This window comes from Rhinoraja longicauda, chromosome 24 (assembly GCF_053455715.1).
Source record: "Rhinoraja longicauda isolate Sanriku21f chromosome 24, sRhiLon1.1, whole genome shotgun sequence".
Classification (NCBI taxonomy): Eukaryota; Metazoa; Chordata; class Chondrichthyes; order Rajiformes; family Arhynchobatidae; genus Rhinoraja; species Rhinoraja longicauda.
Genome location: NC_135976.1, coordinates 2,474,718 through 2,496,715, shown reverse-complemented (window position 1 = coordinate 2,496,715; position 21,998 = coordinate 2,474,718). Strand labels below are relative to the sequence as shown.

General features: G+C 41.4%; 1 protein-coding gene across 1 annotated transcript in view; it reads right to left on the bottom strand.

Moving 5' to 3' along the window:
- srgap2 (SLIT-ROBO Rho GTPase activating protein 2) overlaps positions 1-20,028 on the bottom strand; it is a 240,868-nt gene extending 220,840 nt beyond the window's left edge. Inside the window, exon 1 of the mRNA XM_078420528.1 lies at positions 18,597-20,028. Within this exon, the coding sequence (XP_078276654.1) occupies positions 18,597-18,663 (67 nt within the window). The 5' untranslated portion in view covers positions 18,664-20,028. The remainder of the gene's footprint in view (positions 1-18,596) is intronic.
- Between the last annotated feature and the right edge of the window lie 1,970 nt (positions 20,029-21,998).

Below are 21,998 nucleotides of genomic sequence, written 5' to 3'. Positions count from 1 at the left end.
AATATCGTTTGGCTATAAAGCCTGATTGATCGGGGTGTATCAATTTGTCTATAACCAGACTTAATCTCTGAGCTAAGATTTTCGCTAATATCTTCTGATCAGTATTTAAAAGAGCTATCGCCCTATACGAACCAGGGTCTTCAGAATCCTTATCTTTTTTAGGGATGAGGATTATTGTTGATTCAGTCAGAGTTTGTGGCAATCTCTGTTGTTTAAAGGCGTGACTATATACAGTTTGCAAACGTGTTATTTTTGATGAATATAATGACTGATAAAATTGCAAAAATCTCTGATTAATATCCTTAGGTAGTTTAAGCAAATCTCCATTTTCTGATCTAATTTTATGAATTGTAGAATCATCTTCTAATTTACGGAGTTGACGTGCTAGCAATTTCTGTGGTTTATCTCCAAATTCAAAATGTTTTTGTTTAGTATATTGAAAAAGCCTTAAAATATGAGCTGAAAGGATATAATTTAACTTATATTTGAGAACTGCAATTTTATTATGTATTTCAATAGAGGGAGCGATGGCATTTGTCTGTCTTATCTGACTTTCCAGGTCATTCTGTTCAGCTCGGTTCTTCTTGTTTTGAGACGCTTGAAAAGCAATAATACATCCTCTCACAAACGCTTTAAATGTTTCCCAAAGCAGGGACGCAGGTTTTTCTGGAAGGTCATTTGCGTTAAAAAAAATCTCAAATTGCGATTTAAGATAGTCATAACATGCTTTTTCATTTAAGATTTGCGGATTAAATCTCCAATTAGTCTGTTTCCCCGTTACTCCTTGGAGTTTTACCCTAAATGTTAAAGGGGCATGATCGGATATAATAATATTATGATATTTTGAATTATACGTATAAGGAATAAGTTTGGAGTCCACCAAGAAATAATCAATTCTTGAATAAGTTTTATGCACAGGTGAATAAAATGAATACTCTCGGCCTGAAGGATTATCAATCCTCCAAACATCTTTTATATTTGCACTATTTATATAAGAGTTTAATAATTCACACGACTTGGATTTTGTTTTCCTTTGAGTTGAAGATCTATCCAAATAAGGATCTAATGTACAATTTAAATCTCCTCCAATTATCAAGTTATATTGTCCAAATTCTGGAATGGTATTAAATATATTTTTTAAAAATAACGGATTATCAAAATTTGGTGCGTAGACATTCACCAATATCAATTTTGTAGAATATAGTTCTCCCACTAATATAACATATCTACCTTCAGTGTCGACTATAGTAGAAGTATTTATAAATGGTATACCCTTACGAATTAAAATAGCAACACCTCTTGATTTAAAGGGAAACGAAGAGTGAAATACTTTATCAATCCATTTGCCTTTCAGTCTATTATGTGCTACATTTTTTAGATGAGTTTCCTGAAGGAACATTATGTCTGCATCAATAGATTTTAAATGTGAAAGTACTTTACCTCTTTTAATTGGTTCATTAACACCCTTGACATTCCAACTACAAAATGTAATACCTTTAACCCCTGTTTTCCTAATAGAATCTTGCATCTTAACCGATAAATGGTCTATAATAAAGCAAATGGTCTGGCACCCGGACTACAACATTTTTCTTGAATGAGGGGTGGATGATCTTTTGTACAGCGTAGAGTGTCTCCCGGAAATATCTCCCAAAAGTATATAATTTCTGAAAAATGACATGATGATAAAAGTTAAATCTAAAAAAAAAATCAATATATAAAAGGTTAAAAGAGTGCAGGAAAAAAGAAGAGACAACTAAAACTACAACTACAATTAGTGCAGTTAGTGTTAGCCACCCTAAGGTGGCAAAAAATCTAAGGACTTCCGTGAGATGTAAAAAAAAATTAATACTAGCTCCGTTTTTTAACACAGTTATTGTTTTTTTTTTGTTTTTTTTAAAAAGAGAGATAAACGGGGCAGGCCCGAAGCTAATTAGTCTATAATAAATCGATTTTTCTATCTAAAGTGTATTAATTAAGTATTCAAAGTAAGGTTTACATAAATCAAATATTACTTATACTTCTTATTAGTAATGATTAATAAGAATATATATGTTTTTTAATTAATAATTATTAGTTACGGTTAATATACGTATAGTATATACACTAAACTTAAATCTTATCAATTTTAATATTTTTAAAGTCCAATTGGATGTCTGCCAATTAAGATAGCCGTGAAATCATAATCAAGCCTTCAGCGACCTTTCGATCTCCCGAGCAAATTCCAGTGCTTTATTATGGTCAGTAAAAAAGGATTCATTTTGATTGTAGGTCACTCGGAGTTTTGCTGGATACAACATACCAAATCTGAGCGCTGGGATCTTCTTGAGAATAGATCTTGTCTCATTAAACAGTGCTCTTTTCTTAACCACCTCAAAGGGGTAATCTCTGAAGATGCGAATCTCATCGCCTCGGAATGATAAAGCTCTGTTACTAGCAATTCTTGACAGCATATCTTCTAAAACGTGAGCATTATGCACCCTCAGAATCAAATGTCTTGGAGGCGCATTAGCACCTGGCCGTGCTCTCAGTGCTCTATGGGCTCGATCCAGCAAGGGCTTTGAATCCATTTTCAAAACTTCTTGTAATAACTCAGCAGTAAAATCACGAAGGTTTTTATCTTTTTCTTTGCCTTCTTTAACTCCAAGGATTCTTAAATTTTGTCGTTTTGAATGACCCTCTAAGTCAGTACATTTTTCGGTTAATCTCATCAATAAATCAGAAAGACGCTGAGTCTCCAACAATACTACTTTTGTAGTTTCAGCACTCGTCTCGGCTAAAGTTTCCAACTCACCTAAAGCCTCATCATGTTGTTCTATTGACGCCGTGATGTGGTTCAGCTTACCAGAAAAATCAGAGTCCAACTTTTGTAACTTGGAGGTTACTTCCTCCATGTGTTCATTCATAATTACACACATTTCAGCCTTTGATTTATCCAACTGATCCTTAATAGTAGATAGTATTTCCCCCTTCATTCCTTTAAGGGAAACTAATTCAGCTTTCATCTCTTGTAATTCAACTGTCATATTTACCACTTGAGACTTCATATCTGAAAGCTCCTCACCCACAACGCTGCGAAATTCTTCCAATCCAATTTTTTTAGGCTGTGGATTCCGGGTTGTTCGTTTGGCAGTTTCTTCCTGACCCGATGCTGAGGTTTGAGCTGTAGCAGAGGCTTCCATCTGGCTTGGTTCTTCTTCTTCCACGGGTCTTGTTTTACCCGTTCCTTTTTTAACGGTTTTTAACGGGGGGGTGCGACTTGTCGACATTTACTTTTAAAAGTCGCGATCTGATGACGTCACCCACCCTTCGTTGAAAATTGCCGGTAAGTTGCAACGGGCCCGTCCCGTTCCTCTCTTCCTAAATCGAAATGTTCACGGAGCTAGTTGACGTGCGACTTGTTCAGTCCATAACGCCACCGGAAGTCCATATACTTCTTTATTTAAATCAAATTTTCCTCCTTAACTTGCTAAATTACACAGAAATATCCAATTTTGGAAAACACTTCCTATATCATTAGTTGGTCGTAGTAATTCTATAAAGATGATCTTTCTTCCACAGCTACTATACTTATTTCAAGCAATTCCGATCTACCTTCCAAAAAAGTTTTTTTAAAAAATTGATTCAATTGTTACTAATTTTATTTGGGACTACAAGACTCATAGAATAAATAAAAGACACTTATGTAAGTCTAAAATTAATGGAGGAATTGCTTTACCTAACTTTTTATTTTATTATTGGGCGGTTAATATTAAAAATATAACCTGCTGGTTGGATGATTCTGATCAACAACCGGATTGGTTAAAGATGGAGAAAGAGGATTGTTTACCATTCGATATTGGTGCGATCCTCTTAGCTCCAATAAATTTAAATAAAAAAACATATGGAGGTAATCCCATTATACATAGTGTTATCCGTACCTGGAAACAATTAAAGCTTACGTTAAAATTGAGTAAATTATCTGTTTTCCTTCCTATTGCGAATAATCCTTCTTTTAAACCGTCTGTCTTAGATAGAGGCTTTGCTCAATGGAAAAGTTATGGAATCAAAAGGGTGGGAGATCTTTATCATAAGGGAACTTTTCTTTCGTTTCAGGAGTTACAGCAGAAGTACGGATTACATGTTAATAATTATTTTAGATATTTACAACTTAGAGATTATGTAAAATCACACATGCAAGAATATAAGTTTAGAGGTCCAGAAACACTTGATGTATGCCTGAATCGACATTATAACTCAAATAAATTAATATCTTTTATTTACAATATTCTCCTTGACATTGACATTCCGTCATCAGAATCTTATAGACGAGCATGGGAGGACGAATTGAATCAATTTATAATGCAAGATATATGGGATGAAAGTTTACAACATATACATCAATGTTCATTGAATACTAGACATTCCTTAATACAATTTAAAATAATACATAGATTACATTATTCGAAGACGAAATTAAATAGGATTTTTCCTAGTATCTCTCCTATGTGTGATAAATGTCAATTTCAAGAAGCTAATTTAACTCATATTTTCGTAACTTGTATAAAAATGCAAAACTTCTGGTTGGAGATTTTTAAAATAGTTTCTAAAGTTATTAATAAAAAATTAGATATGGACCCAAAATTAATTATATTAGGATTATCAGAACATACTACAAATTTTACAGTAAGTCAGGTACATTTTCTTGATTACAGTCTAATAACTGCAAAAAAACTAATACTTAAATTTTGGAAAAAACCAATAACCCCCACAATTAAAATGTGGACTATGGAAATGACAGAGACCCTGCATTTGGAAAAAATAAGGTTTGCCTTAATCGACAAACCTGAGTTATTTTTAAAAATATGGTCTCCATTTATTGAATTTTTAGAAAAGTAAATGGGTTTGGCACAGGACTAAAATAAAAAAAATTTAAATAAAAAGTTGAAAATTGAGTTGGGGGTTGGATGTACAGCTGTGGTTTTTGTCTCCCGGATCTACTCCCGTTAATTTTTATTGTTAGATCCTTTTTTTTTTTTAACCCTCTTACTCTCTCTCCCCAAGTTTATAGTTTTATATTTTTATTTTTACTTTCTCTCTTCAAAAATTTAAAAATTGAAGCTATGTAAGAACTTTGTAACAAATGTGTTTTTTCTTATTTCGATTTGTACATATGCTTTTCAAAAATAAAATATTTAAAAAAAAGAGAGTTGTCAATCTGTGGAAATCTCTGCCTCAGAAGGCAGTGGAGGTCAATTCTCTGGATGCTTTCAGGAGAGAGCTAGATAGAGCTCTTATAAAGATAGCAGAGTCAAGGGATATGGGGAGAAGGCAGGAACGAGGTACTGATTGTGGATGATCAGCCATGATCACGGTGAATGACGGTGCTGGCTCAGGGGGCGAATGGTCTACTCCTGCACCTATTGTCTATTGTCTATGTTCTAAAGAATGGTACCATGCGGGATAGAAGATAGGATAATAGTTACACAGCAAGGACGGGGTTTAACTTAACTTCTTAACTTGACTTTTAGTAGGGTGGGGGGTAAAATTTAAAGATAACATCTTAACATGGATTCTTATGATCAATTAAATAAAATCAACCAACTCATTAATCTTCATCCAGGAAGAAACAAAACACAGTTGTTGGGTAGATAAGTGCAAATCCGGTTCTTTTTGATGCATTTAAAATGGCTGCTCTAATGTCAGGTGTGTAGGGAGGAACAGCAAATGCTGCTTTACAACGAAGGTAGACACAAAATGCTGGAGTCTGAAAGAGGGTGTGTTGGGCGGCTCCACGGTGCTCACCGGAAGCTTCCAACAGCCCACCTCGCTCTCGGACGTTGCTCGCTGGCCCCTCCTCCCTCTCGCGTAGACATCCCCAAGTCGGGCCTACCGGTGGGCTTGGCCCCGGGGGCCAGGAACTGCAGAAAAACTGGGCCGAATGGCCTACTTCTGTGCTGTACTGTTTAATATTCTATGTTCAGCTTCATAACAGAACTACTGTATCTGCTTCCATTACCCATAATTGGATATGAACACACAGATGAAGTGGAGAACGTTATTTGTATTACAAGGATCAAATTGGTTGTAATTTCTGGTTTTAATTTGTTATGAATTTCAATTGGGAACTAAAGAACCATTTGAAAATGATTTGGAAATTGAAAGGCAGAAAATAAAATTGTCTTGGGATAGAAAACAGTCTGGGGGGAAAAGAAGTTTCCATGTAATCTGCCCGCAGTGATCAGACACCATTGTGGAAATTGACAAGCGATTACCATCATTGACACTTGTCAAATGATTTGCTATTAAACACTGTAATAGATAGCTTTTAGCACTTTTAGTTGGCAGTAACAAAATAAAACAGTTTGGCAAAGCGGTAGATTTGCTGCCTTACAGCGCCAGAGACCTTGGTTCGATCCTGACCACGGGTGTTGTCTGCACGGAGTTTGTATTCTCCCCGTGACCCGCGTGGGTTATCGCTGGGACATTCGGTTTCCTCCCACACTCCAAAGACGCAGAGGTTTGTAGATGAATTGGCTTTAGTAAAATTGTAAATTGGCTCGGGTGTGTGAAGGATAGTGTTAGTGTGTGGGGATCACTGGTCGCCGCGGACTCGGTGGGCCAAGCGGTCGGTATGTTTCTGCGCTGTATCTCCAAACTAAACAATTAAGATGCCCTTTATTTTTGAAAAGCCTGTGGGACAAATAACTGTCATTACTGGACCGAAACACTCTCGCCTCCAACCCCCTTTTCCCCACTGCTTTTATAATGCAACTTTCTAAAACACAAGGATTCTTAAGAATGCAACTCACTAGTTATAGGTACATACGTATAACTACCCATAACTACGTAGTTGTAACCGAGCTACCTGTACCTCGCGTATGTAGAGACATCAGATGAGGATTGCTTAGATTTCTGCTTTTGGCATATGGACGTAACTGAAAGCAGGAGTATGGTACAGGAGTAACAGTCAGACGGCACCCAACTCCAATAACTGGAAACTTTCAGATTGTTCTATTAGCTTAAACACTGATCAGCCAAAACATTATGACCACCTGCCTAATATGGTCAGGTGCTGTTGTGACAGGTCCTCTGTGTATAGTCCCATACGCAGCAGGGTGCGATGCACTGTGTATTGTGACACATTCCTCCCGTGACCACCATTAAAATTTTCTGTGACTTGTGCCACAGGCAACCTTCTGTCAATTCGGACCAGATGGGATAGCCTTCGTTGCCCTCGCGCATCGATGAGCCTTGGGCGCCCAACACCCTGTCGCCGGTTTGTGGTTTGTCCCTCCTCGGACCACTGTCGGTCGGTACTCACCACTGCTGAACGGGAGCACCCCACAAGCCTTGCCGTTTCAGAGATGCTCTGACCCAGTCGTCTGGCCATAACAATTTGGCCCTTGTCAAAGTCGCTCAGGTCTTTACTCCTGCCCATTTCTCCTGCATCCAACACATCAACTTCAAGAACTGACTGTTCACTTGCTGCCTAATATATCCCACCCCTTGACAGGTGCCATTGTAACAAGATAATCAATGTTATTCACTTTGCCTGTCAGTGGTCATAATGTTTTGGCTGATCGGTGTATAAACAACTTATAGGAAAATTTCACCACTTGTTATGGCAAGTTTTAGACTCAAGGCGTCTGAGTAGTTAGTGCTACATATTAACCAGTAGGTAAACATATTGTGATAAACTGTGATAATGGGTCACAACATATAGTTTTGCCCACGGACTAAAGACACAAGTTTGATGAAGTTGGAAAGTTCAATTATTATTGATAAATGTTATGCTAGACCAACAAATCCATATGTTCAAGACAGGTCATAAAAATCAATCAAATACTAATTGCACAAACAGTTGTATATCTTGATCAACCTTTATACTTTAATGCCAATCTTGCTATCTTCACCTCCTAAACCTTAGCACGGTATGACTCAATAATTTGTAGAAGGAAAATTCTAAACGGGATTAAAAAAATCTAGTGAAATAACTTGGACAATCAACACAGCACAGAGACCTACCACCATTATGGCATTCAGAAACAGTTCCTTAAAATAGGTCATAAGGAATAGGAGGAGAAGTAGGCCATTCAGCCCATCAAGTCTACTCCGCCATTCAATCATGACTGGTCTATCTCTCCCTCCTAACCCCATTCTCCAGCCTTCTCCCCATAACCTTTGACACCTGTACTAATCAAGAATATATCTATCTCTACCTTAAAAATATCCACTGACTTGGCCTTCACAGCCTTCTGTGGCAAAGAATTCCACAGATTCACCACCCTCTGACTAAAGAAATTTCTCCTCATCTCCTTCCTAAAAGAATGTCCTTTAATTCTGAGGCTGCGACCTCTAGTCTTAGACTCTCTCACTAGGACATTTGGAGAAAACGCACTGAGTTCTTATTCCCATTTCAATTACAAGCGAAAGCAATTTATTTCATTATATCCGGAGCACAACAGAACAGGAACCAGAACTAAATCATTGGACTCAATTAGCTTCTAATCCTCTTATGATTTGACTGAAATCTCAGATGATCTAAAAAAAAAGGGGAGGACAGGTGTTTTTAGAATATGGACTAAGAAAATCACGAGTATTTTTTAAAAACTGTACATATGCAATGAAGATCATCAAACAAAAAATTCAAATGTTAGACAAAAAAACAGCTTAAGAACAAAGACAACTTGCAGGTTTATAGGACCTTTCAGAAGCTCTGTAAATTTCCAGTCACCACTGTCCTTCGTCACTTTACTGAAAAGACTTTAGAGATAAAGCGCAGAAGCAGGCCCCTCATCGAGCAGCGACCACCCCCATACGCTAGCACTACCAACACACTAACAACAATTTACAATTTTACTAAAGCCAATTAACCTATAAACCTGTACGTCCTTAGAGTGTGGGAGCAAACCAGAGCACCCAGAGGAAAACCACGCAGTCACAGGGAGAACGTACAAACTCCGTACAGATAGCACCCGTAGTCAGGATGGAACCCGGGTCTCTGGTGCTGTCGGGCAGCTGCTCTATGATACTGTGCCTCCCTATAGTATATCTAAATTTAAGATTCACGCCTCAGAACTACACAAAGCAGCAATAATGTACTTCCTTCTCCATTTGGTAACACTTATGCTCATAATGCCAAAATATTTCTATACTAAGGATGGATAACTTACAATTTTCGGCATCAAGTGAGCCCTAATTAGGAAGAGTCTAATCAGTGGCAGAGTGAAATATCCTTCCACTGCAGCCCATAGATGATGGGTCTTTAATGCAAGTTTGGAAGCGTGTTCTCTCTCTCTCCCTCTTTCTCTCCCTTCTATTTCCAACCAAAGCAATCCCGTGGCCTTGCAAGTCAAGCTTAAGATTTATTAACGATTGACAGTAAATTAACATTTTTGTTTCTCCAACAGGATTTGGGTCAAGATGACAGGATGCACCGGGAGGCAATACAATGTAGAAGCAAAGAACTGCAGAAGCTGGTCACAAAAGGACACAAAGTGCTGGAGTAACTCAGTGCGGCAGGCAACCATGGAGAACATGGATGGGTGATGTTTCGGGTTGAGACCCGTCTTCAGGCTGATTGTGGGGGGTGGAGAGAAGAATGCTAGAAACGGGGAGAGGCAGGTCAGTGAGCTGTAGAGCAAAATAAATCACAGAAGGGCAGTGAGAGGGGGGGGGGGGGGGGGAGGGGAGGGGGGGTGTCTCAGAACCCGGAGAAAGAAGGGAAACTTCTTCAAAGTAAGCATACCTTGAGGAGATTTCACAGTGGAACAACGAAAATATAAAAGCAAAGAAATAACGATGTTGGCTAAAACACAAAAGGACAATAGGCGCTGGAGTAACTCAGTGGGTCAGGCAGCATCATCTGATTTAAGAATCAGTTCCAATATTTGTTTACATGGGTGTAACTATCTAATCCAGGCAGCATTCTGGTGAACCTCCTCTAAACGTTGTCCCAACCCTCTCCACCCTCTCTCCATACGAGGGAGACCAGAACTGCACGCAATGCTCAAAATGCAGCCCAACCAAAGTCCTCTGGAGTTGCATGTTGGATACTTCTACTTCCTGTCTCTTGATGCAAAGCCTTTTAGATTACTGACACTCAAGCTCTCTGAAAGGTACTTTCTTAATGGAAAAAATGTTCCCACCTCCAGCACACTTTTATCATTCTTGGGTAACTCTTTTTCCTCAACTTGCTTCTAATATTTCCCCCAATTGATTTAAATCCATGTCACGCATCCACAAGAGAAATCAGCACTTCCTTCGCATCCTTCTAAAGTTCTCATTATTCTGAACATCTCAATAAAATCTTCCCTTAGCTTCGTTTATTCTAAAGAAAGCAAGCTCAGCATAATAAATCTCACAATTAGATATTTCTGGCCATAGCAACATTCTAATAGAATGCAAAGCAGTAGTGTAGAAAGGAACTGCAGATGCTGGTTTACACTGGAGAGAGACACAAATGCTGGAGTAACTCAGTGGGACAGGCAGCATCTCTGGAGAGAATGGTCATATCGCGTCAAGACCCTTCTTCAGCACAGCACAGGAACAGGCCCTGCAGCCCACAATGCCTGTGCCAAACATGATGTCAAGATAAATTAATCTCATTTGCCTGCACACGATCCATATCTCTCCATTTCCATGTGCCTGTTTAGAGGTCTCTTAAACACCATTACCCCCTGGCAGGGCGTTCCAGGTACCCACCACTGTGAATGTAAAAGAACCTGCCCCACATATTTCCGTTAACTCTGTCCCCTTTATCTTAAATCTATGCCCACCAGTCTTTGATTCTCTAGATAGACACAAAAAGCTGGAGTAACTCAGCGTGACAGGCAGCATCTCTAGAGAGATGGAATGGATGAAGTATCGGGTAGAGACCCTTCTTCAGACTTTAGTTTGTTGATTCTCTACCCTGGTAACACGGGTCTGACTGTCTACCCCATCTATGTTGCTCACAAGTCATCTGGTCTCCCCTCAATCTCTGGCACTCCAGTGAAACAATCCACATCTGTCGAAGGTATCACAGAGTGCTGGAGTAACTCAGCAGGTCAGGCAGCATCTCTGGAGAGAAGGAATGGGTGATGTTTCGGATAGAGACCCTTTTTCAGACTGAAGTGATACCAGCATCTGCAGTTATTTTCCTACACATCTGTCCAACCTCTCCTTAGAGATAATACACTCTAATCCAGGCAACATTCTGGTAGTACATTTCCTCTGCATACTCTCGAACGCTATTAATAAAATTACCTACAGTGCAGGGGCCACAAAATGAAATAATTCTCCACTTATAGCTTAACTGATGTTTGTGCAGCTGAAATAATCTTCTTATATTCTTTGGCTTGACTGATAAAGGAGCGTGCAGGTTGAAATTCCAGCCCAGTACCCTGACAACCCGTTCAACCAGAGAAAATGCCAGGCAAGTGAAATTGGAGATGGGTGTGCAGTTCAGGTAGCCACATTACCGGAAGGATGTAGAGGCTTTGCAGAGTTTTAAAGAAGGTAAGCTTGTGTTCAGCAGTGGGAGCACCGACGACAAGAGCTAGGAAGTCATGTCCTCATCAAGCTGCTTGGATTAGACTCCATGAGCAATAAAGAGAGGTTGGACAAACTTGAATTGTTTACTCTGGAGAGTCGGAGGTTGAGATTACATAGAGTGTGCTGGTCCCTGCACAACCAGGGTGATGGAGAAAGCAGAAACAGGTGCCAGGGGTTATGGGGAGAAAGTAGGAGAATGGGGTTAGGAGGGAGAGATTGAATGGCAGAGTAGACTTGATGGGCCAAATGGCCTAATTCTAATCCCATCATAGAAACATAGAAAATAGGTGCTGGAGGAGGCCATTGCGCACTTCGAGCCAGCACCGCCATTCATTGTGATCATCTACAATCAGTAACCCGTGCCTGCCTTCTCCCCACATCCCTTAATTCTAGTAGCCCCTAGAGCTTTATCTAACTCTCATATCATATCATCATATATATACAGCCGGAAACAGGCCTTTTTGGCCCTCCAAGTCCGTGCCGCCCAGTGATCCCCGTACATTAACACTATCCTACACCCACTAGGGACAATTTTTACATTTACCCAGCCAATTAACCTACATACCTGTACGTCTTTGGAGTGTGGGAGGAAACCGAAGATCTCGGAGAAAACCCACGCAGGTCACGGGGAGAACGTACAAACTCCTTACAGTGCAGCACCCGTAGTCAGGATCGAACCTGAGTCTCCGGCGCTGCATTCGCTGTAAAGCAGCAACTCTACCGCTGCGCTATCGTGCCGCCTCTCTTTTAAATTCATCCATTAAATTGGCCTCCACTGCCTTCCGTGGCAGAGAATTCCACAAATTCACAACTCTCTGGGTGAAAAAGTTTCTTCTTAGTTATGGATAAGGACAGGGCAGACTCACAAGTTAAAGTTCTGAATTGGGCAAAGCCAACTTTGATTGGAACTTGCTAAAGTTGATTGGAGTAGGTTGTTTGCGGGCAAAGAGATATCTGGAAATTGGGATACTTTTAAAAGAGCGGCAATGAAAGTTCAAGGCATGCATGTTGCTGTTAGAATGAAGGGCAAAGCAAATGGGAGCAAAGACGTCTGAATGACAGAGAAATTGAGATTCTGGTCAGGAAAAAGGAGAGATGGGTCAGGTGCAGGCAGCTGGGGACTAGTTTATCCCTGGAGAGGTTTAGGGGGAGGTTGACAGCATACTAAAGAAGGAAATCACTAAAAGGTGAGGGCAAAAAAGAGACAAGCACATGAAGGGAAAGAGGCTAATCTAGAGAGAGTAGGAAAGAAAACTGCACATGCTGGTTTAAATCAAAGGTCGACACAAAATGCTGGAGTAACTCAGCGGCTCAGGCAGCATCTCTGGAGAGAAGGAATGGGTGACGTTTCGGGTTGAGACCCTTCTTCAGACTGATGTCAGGAGGCTGAGGGGTGATCTCACAGAGGTGCATAAATTCATGAGGGGGATGGAGTGAATGCACAAAGTCTTTTGCTCAGAGTGGGGGAATCAAGAACTAGAGGACAGAAGCTTAATGCGAGATGGGAAAGATTTAATAGGAATCTGAGGGCCAGGTGGGTCTATGGAATGAGCTGCCATTGTTGAGGCAGGTAATGTAACAGCATTTAAAATGACACTTGGGCAGGTACATGTTTCAGAAAGGTTTAGAGGGATATTGGCCCAACGCAGGCAACTGAGTCTAGCTTGGATAGGGCATCTTCAGCAGTACGAATCAGTTAGGCCAAAGGGCCTGTTTTCATGCTGCTTGATACTGAGACTCTATTCCTGGAGCACACGAGGATTTCCATACCCTGAACTGTTTTCTCCATTGCTTTCTTCAGAGCTTGGGATAATAAATTAAGGTTTTTCAATTTATCCACGTTTAAAATTCCAATATGTCCTCTCACCTGGTTTCACATTTCCATTGCATTACATTCTTCACCCTCTAGTCAATGCCTGCATCTTACCCTCTTTTACGAAGAAAGGCAAAAATTTACAATACACACATATTCCAGGCCAAGGCTTCTGTTTTCCATGTTATCCCCTTTGACATAATTATAAAAATCCCTCCAGTTTAATGACTGCTATTTCTTCATGCACTGTTTTGCCTTCCTAATCTCACCACTGAATCTCTGTGCTTTCAGTTCGGTAGTTTTAGTTGTAGTTTTCAGTTCTGTGTATTTTGTTTTAACCCAATATAAACACAAAATGTTGGAGTAACTCAGAGGGGCAGGCAGCATCTCTGGAGAGAAAGAATCGGTGACGTTTTGGGCCGAGACCCTTCGACAGACACCCCATCTTGTTTGCTCTTCGACATCCACAGGGACCTAGGTTTGAAAATTTCCCCCTTTTCTCTCATATGGTTCGAATTTTCATCATCTCATCTCTGAATGGCTTCCATTACCTTAAAAAAGCTGTTCCCAATTTTTAATTGTTAGTTCATATTTCAGTGAAGTAAACATGACCTTACCCCAATTTAAAATGATTGCACCTTGTCTAAATTTATCTTTTCCATGCCAAATCTAAATCAATTATGAGCATTATCTCGAAATAGTTTGGCCATTTTTTTCGTGGTTGACTCCCAAAGGAAAATTCATAAATTATCAATACTAGTCAGTACAGCACATCCAACCACAATGAGAATCCTTTAATTGTCACAGAAAGCAGCAAACACTATTAAATCTGATACATTCAGCAAGATCTTTTGCATTACATTACAATTAAACCGCCATGTATTTAGATAGACGATGCAATGCCATGCCCAGCAAGAAAATGCTGGCATTTGAAAAAATTGCAATAAAAAACACTTTATTTAGCTTGTTGCCTATGCAAATCATGGCTCTCTTGAAGCCTGCAGTGGAATCTTTTGGCAACAAGACTATTTACCCTACCATGAATGTGTCAGCTATTTAAAAACTATTTAAAAAATACTATATAGTTTATTCTATTGCTTCTCTTTATACCCAGAAATTCTGCAATTTTCTCTCCATTTATTTATCCAGTATTATCACCAAAGATAAAGTGCCCGGGCTGTTCCGGAACAAGAAGTAAAATAATGAATCAACATGGATTTGGAGGGTCTCCGCCATTTTGTTTCTCTGCCCTCGGACAGTCTCAGCAGTTCCCAGACTTGGTGTGTCAGCAATGTGCAATTCCCAAGATAGTCACAAAAAGCTGGAGTAACTCAGCAGGACAGGCACCATCTCTGGTGACGTTTCGGGTCGGGTCTGAAGAAGGGTCTTGACCCGAAACGTCACCTATTTCCTTCTCTCCAGAGATCCTGCCTGTCCCGCTGAGTTACTCCAGCTTTTTGTGTCTATCTTTGGTTTAAACCAGCATCTGCAGTTCCTTCCTACACATGTACAATTCCCACCTCAGTCCTTCTTTTGCTAAACCTTATGTTTGGTCCCCAACTCATTTAAACTGGGTACTGCAAGAAAGGAAGGCTCAATACTTTGGCGTTGAAAATTAAGCTTCTACCCTTCTGTTCACTGAAGCAAATGTTTCTTCATAGACCATAGAACATAGAACAGTACAGCAAAGGAACAATGTTTGTACCAAACATGATGCCGAGTTAAACTGGTATCATCTGTCTAAATATGATCCATATCCCTCCATTCCTTGCACTTCCACATGCCTATCTAAAAGTCTTTTAAATGCCACTATCGTACCTGCCTCCACCACCACCCCTGGCAATGCATTCCAGGCCCTCACCACCCTCCCTGTAAAATAACTAGCCTCAAGCATCTCCATTAAACATTCCCCCTCTCAACTTATAGCTGTGCCCTCTAGTGCTGGACATTTCCATCATAGAAAAAAGGTTCTGACTGTTTACCCTATCCATGCCTCTCATAATATTACACACTTCTATCAAGTCTCCCCTCAACCTCTGACATTCCAGAGAAAACAATCCATTTATCTAACCTTTCCCCGCAGCTGAAACCCTCTAATCCTGGGAGCTTTCTGGTACACCTCCTCAGCACCCTCTCCAACGGCTCCACATCCTTCCTATAATGGGGTGACCAGAACTGCATGCAATACTCCAAATGCCGCCTGACCAAAGTCCTATCGTGCTCCTTTCCCTTTCTAGTCTAAGTGCACCACTTAAATTATTTTGCTTTAGGATCAATTAGGATGTACCAATAATTTTTCAAAAGTAGTAGCAAACCCTTGTTTTAATGGACCCCTTTATAACAGATTTCAGATATGGCGGACAATCGGCAATAGCATACACCACTCCCCCCTCCTCTCCCCCCCCCCCCCCCCCACCCCTCCCCCTCCCTGCTATAACGAGAGTTTACTGTACATATACATATACATATACTGTACATCTACAACACACGATGCCTCAGAAAAGCCACAAGCATCCACAAAGACTCTTCACACCCCTGCAACAGTCTGTTCGAACTCCTTCCATCGGGCAGACGATACAAGGCCTTCTACGCCCGCACCTCCAGACTCAGGAACAGCTTCATCCCCAGGGCCATAGCTGCTATGAACTGGTCCTGCTGAGCCGGATGGCCACAACGCATAGATCAACTTGCACTTTACCCTGTCTAAAAACTGTTACAATTGTTTCGTTTCGTTGGGTTGCTGTTAATTACTTAAATTATTGCATCGTATGGGAGGCGCATTCCCAATCTCGTTGTACCCCTGGGTACAATGACAATAAAGATATATTGTATTGTATTGTATATACTTGGGGCCACTAATGCTTGGCTTTCTTTCCAATGGAACTGTGTTTATGTTCCTTGAGTATAACAAGGAGAAAACAAAAAATCATGACAAACTATAACTGTTGTTAGATATGATTTAGAGACTCATAACAGATTTCAATGCATGGTACAAATATTTCTGAAATACATTAAGATATGGAGAATAAAATGTATCTGAGTATGGTATAACGTAGATCATCACTGAAGCATTTATCTCCAAACCCGACGTCTTAAGAGATAAAATTGGAAACCACAATTTGCTTTGTTAAGAAACAAACTGCAAAGGAAAGGGAAAGGGGAAAAAAATGATGGGGTGGGGGAGGAAGGGAAATGGGGTGTGAATGAAATTAGTTCAACACTGTCAACCCCTTGAGTGAACTTTTGATACCTGTGACATTCACAAGTTATTGGAGCGGAATTAGACCATTTGGCCCATCGAGTCTACTCCGCCGGCTGATCTCTGCCTCCTAATCCCATTTTCTTGCCCATAACACTGGACACCTATTCTAATTATGAATTTGTCTATCACTGCCTTTAAAAAAAATCCACTGACGGACTCCATGGCCTTCTGTGGCAATGAGTTCCACAGACTAACTACCCCCTGACTAAAGAAGTTCCTCCTCACCTCGTTTTTAAAGGAGTGCCCTTTAATTCTGAGGCTGTGATCTCTGGTCCTGGACTCTCCCACCAGTGGAAACATCCTCTCCACATCCACTCTATCTATGCCTTGATCTTCAGAATGTACAGCACTTTTCTGCAGATTTTGTCCTGCCTCAGGAATGTGTAATTCCATGAGTAAATCAGAGGCAGAGATCAGAATTATTCAGGATCGTAAATCCATACAATGTTTATTTCCGACAAGAATTCTATCCACAATCCTGCACCTCACAGAATGAAGAGCCCTGTTCTGTACACCCTTACCACTTTGTTGCATCCACACACACAGAGAAGCCTTGCCCGTGCCTCTGCACATCCTCTCCCACACCTCCACCACCAACACCACCTCCATCATCACCACCACCTCCACCACCAACACCACCTCCACCACCACCACCACCCTTATACAAGTTGGAAAGGAAAGTGGTTGTCGTGCACCAATACAAACAAAGTGGCAGAATCAGCTGCTCATTTTACATTATTTCTCCCATTAACTCTAAATACAGTGGAAATTAAAATAGTCTGCTTTTCAGCTCATGTTTGGTTCAGGTCTCTGCCCAGGAGCAATTTCATCCCACAAATATTTTGGGCCCAATTTTTAGATCCCACCACTCCTGCCTCACCCCCCACCCCATTCCCAATACTCTAATGTATCGTGTACAAAGGAACTGCCGATGCTGGTTTACACTGAAGAGCGACACAAAATGCTGGAGAAACTCAGCGGGACAGGCAGCATCACCGGATTGAAGGAATGGGTGACGTTTAGGGTTGAGACCCTTCTTCAGACTGTGTATATGCTTTTTTTTTTAAACACAAGTTCAATGCACCAGGTTTTGTTTGGCCACTTCATTTTCATGGCAAGGAATGATCCTGCCTCATCCAGTCTTTAGTCTGAAGAAGGGTCTCGACCCGAAACGTCACCCATTCCTTCTCCCCTGAGATGCTGCCTGACCTGCTGAGTTACTGCAGCATTTTGTGACAGCCTCATCTAACATCAATTGATACATTCCTGCAGGAGTCAGTGGTGAGCCAACAGATAGAAAATGGTGGTTAGTGGGTGAGCAATACATTGTGACTTGATGCAATATCACACCTGTTGCTCTGAATGAAGTCAACACCGACTGAGGACCAAACCCATAATTGTGTGCATGCCTCTGAGCTATTCCATGAAGCTAATGAACATTACTGGAAGAACCACCTTTCAAAGAGGTCCCATGTTGGATTTTTGTTGCAAACTGGTCTACTTGCTTGCTATCAAAACACCTATTTGGCTCTAACCTACCACTGAAGTAACTTGATATTTAATCATTTTGCTGCAGGATCCAATATTGTCTTCCCCTCCCCTCCCCCCTCACACAATTAAGATTTTCACCACATCAAAAACCCAAAGTCCTTCTACCCTGATATAAACAAAATCATCTCAAATTCATTCTTTGAACACGAATTTGTGGGTTTTTTTTTTGCTAATACATAACTGCAGAATATGCCTGACTGAGAAATCTCAGACAGGAATTGCAAATGCAGTCGCTTACAGATAGATGATTAACGTATCTTGAATGCTGTCGAATATTAACAAATATAATTTCAATATTAATTTCCTTGAATATTCCACAATAAAATCTCAACAAACTGGATGGGTGAGCCGTAACCCATCGTCGGCCTTGTAACCACCTAAAGTGCCAACATTGTTTCATACACCAGAACTCTGCTCCACACACAATGCTGAATAAAACAGATATGGGCAACCTACCCTTGACTTGGGTTTCGTACTCGGTAATAATCTCCTTGTCCTTCTTGAATTTAGCAGGCGATGTCATGACTGCCCGTGTAGAAATGTGTTAATGTTCCGCCAAAAGGAATTGGGAGATGCAGTAGCCAGATGCTGATCTTGTTCCAGGCGATTTCCTCCCTCTCTCGGTCAATCCATAAGCACGAAAACGTTTGGGTGGAGATCGGAACCACGCAATAAGACACAATCGAGACGGAAACTGGCGGTGGAGAGGAAAGGATATCATGCATGTATAAAGAGGGAGAGGGAGAGAGACACTGACTGCAGCAAATCTCCAAAGAGTACAGTCCTTCAAACAAGGGGTGGGGGGGGGGGGGGGGGGGGGAGGGGGGAGGAGAGGAGGAGGAGATTAATGTTTTGGCTCGAAAATAATTCACAAGCTTTCAGATGGTGCAAGTAGCAGGAAAGGATAGAGAGCGGAGCGTGTGGAAAATGTCTGGCTGCTCGTCTTTGTATCACAGCTCACTCAGCATGTTGCAATACCACGCCAGGCGGATTCCATTACAGTCTCCCCTCTCTGCGGCTCCACACATGCAGACAGACAGACAGACGGTGGAGGCTTTATATGGGGAGGCTTTGCTTGGAAGAACAGGCGTTCTGGACAAACACACAATAGCGAGAGCTTGCTGTGCTTTTAAACAAAAATGTCATTTCAGGGAAACGCAGATGTGTTGAAATCAATGTCGGTTTTTTTTCCTTCTGAACGAGGGGTTGATATCATCCAGAATTTCAGTGTCTCGCTAATTCTTTTCCCCCCCTCCTCGGTCGGTGGTCCCGAGTAAACTGGGAGCAGGAACAGACAGACAGACAGGCATCCAATGTGTCCCCTTCCCTCTCCTCCCAAAGATTTAAATCTCCATGACACTGCGGGATCCTCAGGGTTGTCCAGGGACAAACAACTCCCCTTCCGCGATTGGAAACAAAGGAGAATATTTAAGCAAGAAGAAGTTCACCAAAGGACAGATTTTGTTTAAAAAAAAAAAAAAGTTTTTGGAGTTTAAATCGCCGTTTATGGATTCATTTCAACTTCACATCGCACAAAACTCCATCATACCCTTTCCGGTCCCAGAAACTTGCACAACACCGACATTTTTTTTTTGTCCAAGTCCAGAAACTTTTTTTTTTGTAACCAAATGTTGTTCCCCCCAGCGTGTTGCTTGTTTTCCTTCCTTGTTTGGTGGGTGCACGGTTTCCTTTGTGTCAATCCCTCGTCCTGGTCTCCCCACTTCAAATATTCACGTTCCACGTTCTTCTGAGATTCCTGCAGAGGTTGGGTGGGTGGGTGGGTGGGTGGGAGCTGTAGGGGTTTGGTTTTTGTCACTGCAGTCCACTGCATAAAGAGGATCTCCAGCCTCGAACAACAAACAGCGTTCGATCCCTTATCCGTGAGGACAGTGAGTGGCCGTTTGCTGCAAAAACAAAACACACAGCTTCTCTGAAACGAGGAGCGCTTCCTTCTGTCTGGGAGTGGGACTGTAGGAATGCGATTCAGAAAAATGCACCAAAATGACTCAAGGGCTTGTCCCACTTAGGCGATTGTAAGGCGACTGCTGGCGACTAGGCTGTCGCCGACAGTTCGCCAGGTGTCGCGGGCATGATCGTGAGGAGTCTTCCAAGAATCGTAGTGGATCTCGGCGCGTCGCTGAGAAATCATCCGGAGTGAAATTTCTCGGCGACAGCTGGCTTGTCGCCAGGTATCGTTGCTCATTGCGGGCGCTGTCTGTCGCCTGCTGTCCCCAGGTTTGCTAGGTTCTCTTAAGATGCATTTAGAAGCACGTAATATTAAAATAAGTCTGAAGAAGGGTCTCGACCCGAAACCTCACCCATTCCCTCTCTCTCCTCGATGCTGCCTGACCTGCTGAGTTACTCCAGCATTTTGTGAATAAATACCTTCCGATTTGTACCAGCATCTGCAGCTATTTTCTTATATTAAAATAAGTAAAGTCATTTCAAGATACCATAAAATGCTTGTGTTTAATCATTTTTTTTACCGTCAGGACATTTGACAGGTAAGATTGGAGGCGACAGTTTGACGATCAGGTAAGGTGGGAATTTCGCGATGTTTTTGGCCTCAGCCATTACATTTAAAGTAGGCTCCCAACCCAGATATGCAACCCAGAAACCAGATATGCATCTTACATATTACATTTTCAAAGAATGTAATACTTTCACAAAAATCCACTGAACCATTTTTTTTTTAATGCAGTTATTAGTAAACTGGAAGTAAATCCGGTTTATTCCTTGTTACAGTGATGCTTGGTTTTTAAGTAACCCATACAAGGTGTTATAGTTCAAAACTCTCAAGTACTTACTGACTTGTCAGTGATTTCAGCGAAAACCAGGACGCCGGAGAAGCATTGACAGCATGGGAATTTTGCCATGTTTCAGAAAACGCTGTAATCTCGACAGCACCTACGTCATTGTCGTCGGGTAAAAGAAAAGTTCGGCGATCTGCTACGACTTTGACAGTCGCCCTTTAGGCGATTTTTTAGGTGACTGCAATAGTCGTAGCAAGTAACCGAAAAAACGGCAACTGGACCCCCCTACGACAATGTCTACGACACGCTACAACAACCCACCACCTAGTCGATGTCAAGCTACGGCAAGCTACCGACAACCAGCGACACGATCGTCACGACTTAGGACGTCTACCTATGACCGCACCTACGACCACACAGGCGACAACCTACGACAACTGAAGTCAACCTACGTCCACCCGCGACAAGCTACGGCCCTGTCAGCAACAACTGAGGACAATTCACGTCATTTTTGCCTCCGGTTTTGATGCCAGTACCTGTCGACGGTTGACGTAGGTAGTCGCCAATGGAATTCACCAAAGCCAGCACCGGTGACAACCTACGTCACCTGGCGACAACCTACGACAGCACCTACGTCAGGAGACGTCAAGCTACCCTCGTTGGCGTCATACTCACTGCCGCCAAAAAAAATTCAACATTCTGAAAATCCAGCAGCGACCAAAAAGACGCTACGACTCTTTGGAGACTACTCATGACCGCACAGGTGACACCCCAGCGACCGTGAGGCGACAGCCCAGTCACCTGTAGTCGCCTAAAAAATCATCAAAGCCATCACACAAATTTTATTACGGTCACATTGAACGAGTGGGACCCAAGCATTTACAACGTTTGTAGTTGACCTTCCAGATTCGATTGGTCGTTATGAATGAGATCATTCACGACTTGCCCTGTTCTAACTTTTCCAGACCCATTCAATCCATCCCCCTTGAGGTTGTGGATCTGCGATGGCTTTGATTAAGCAATGCCGTCAGTTTAAAACTTTAAAATATTTTCTTTATAAATCCCAATGATCTCATCCCTCTTTGTTTTTATAATATCTTCCAGG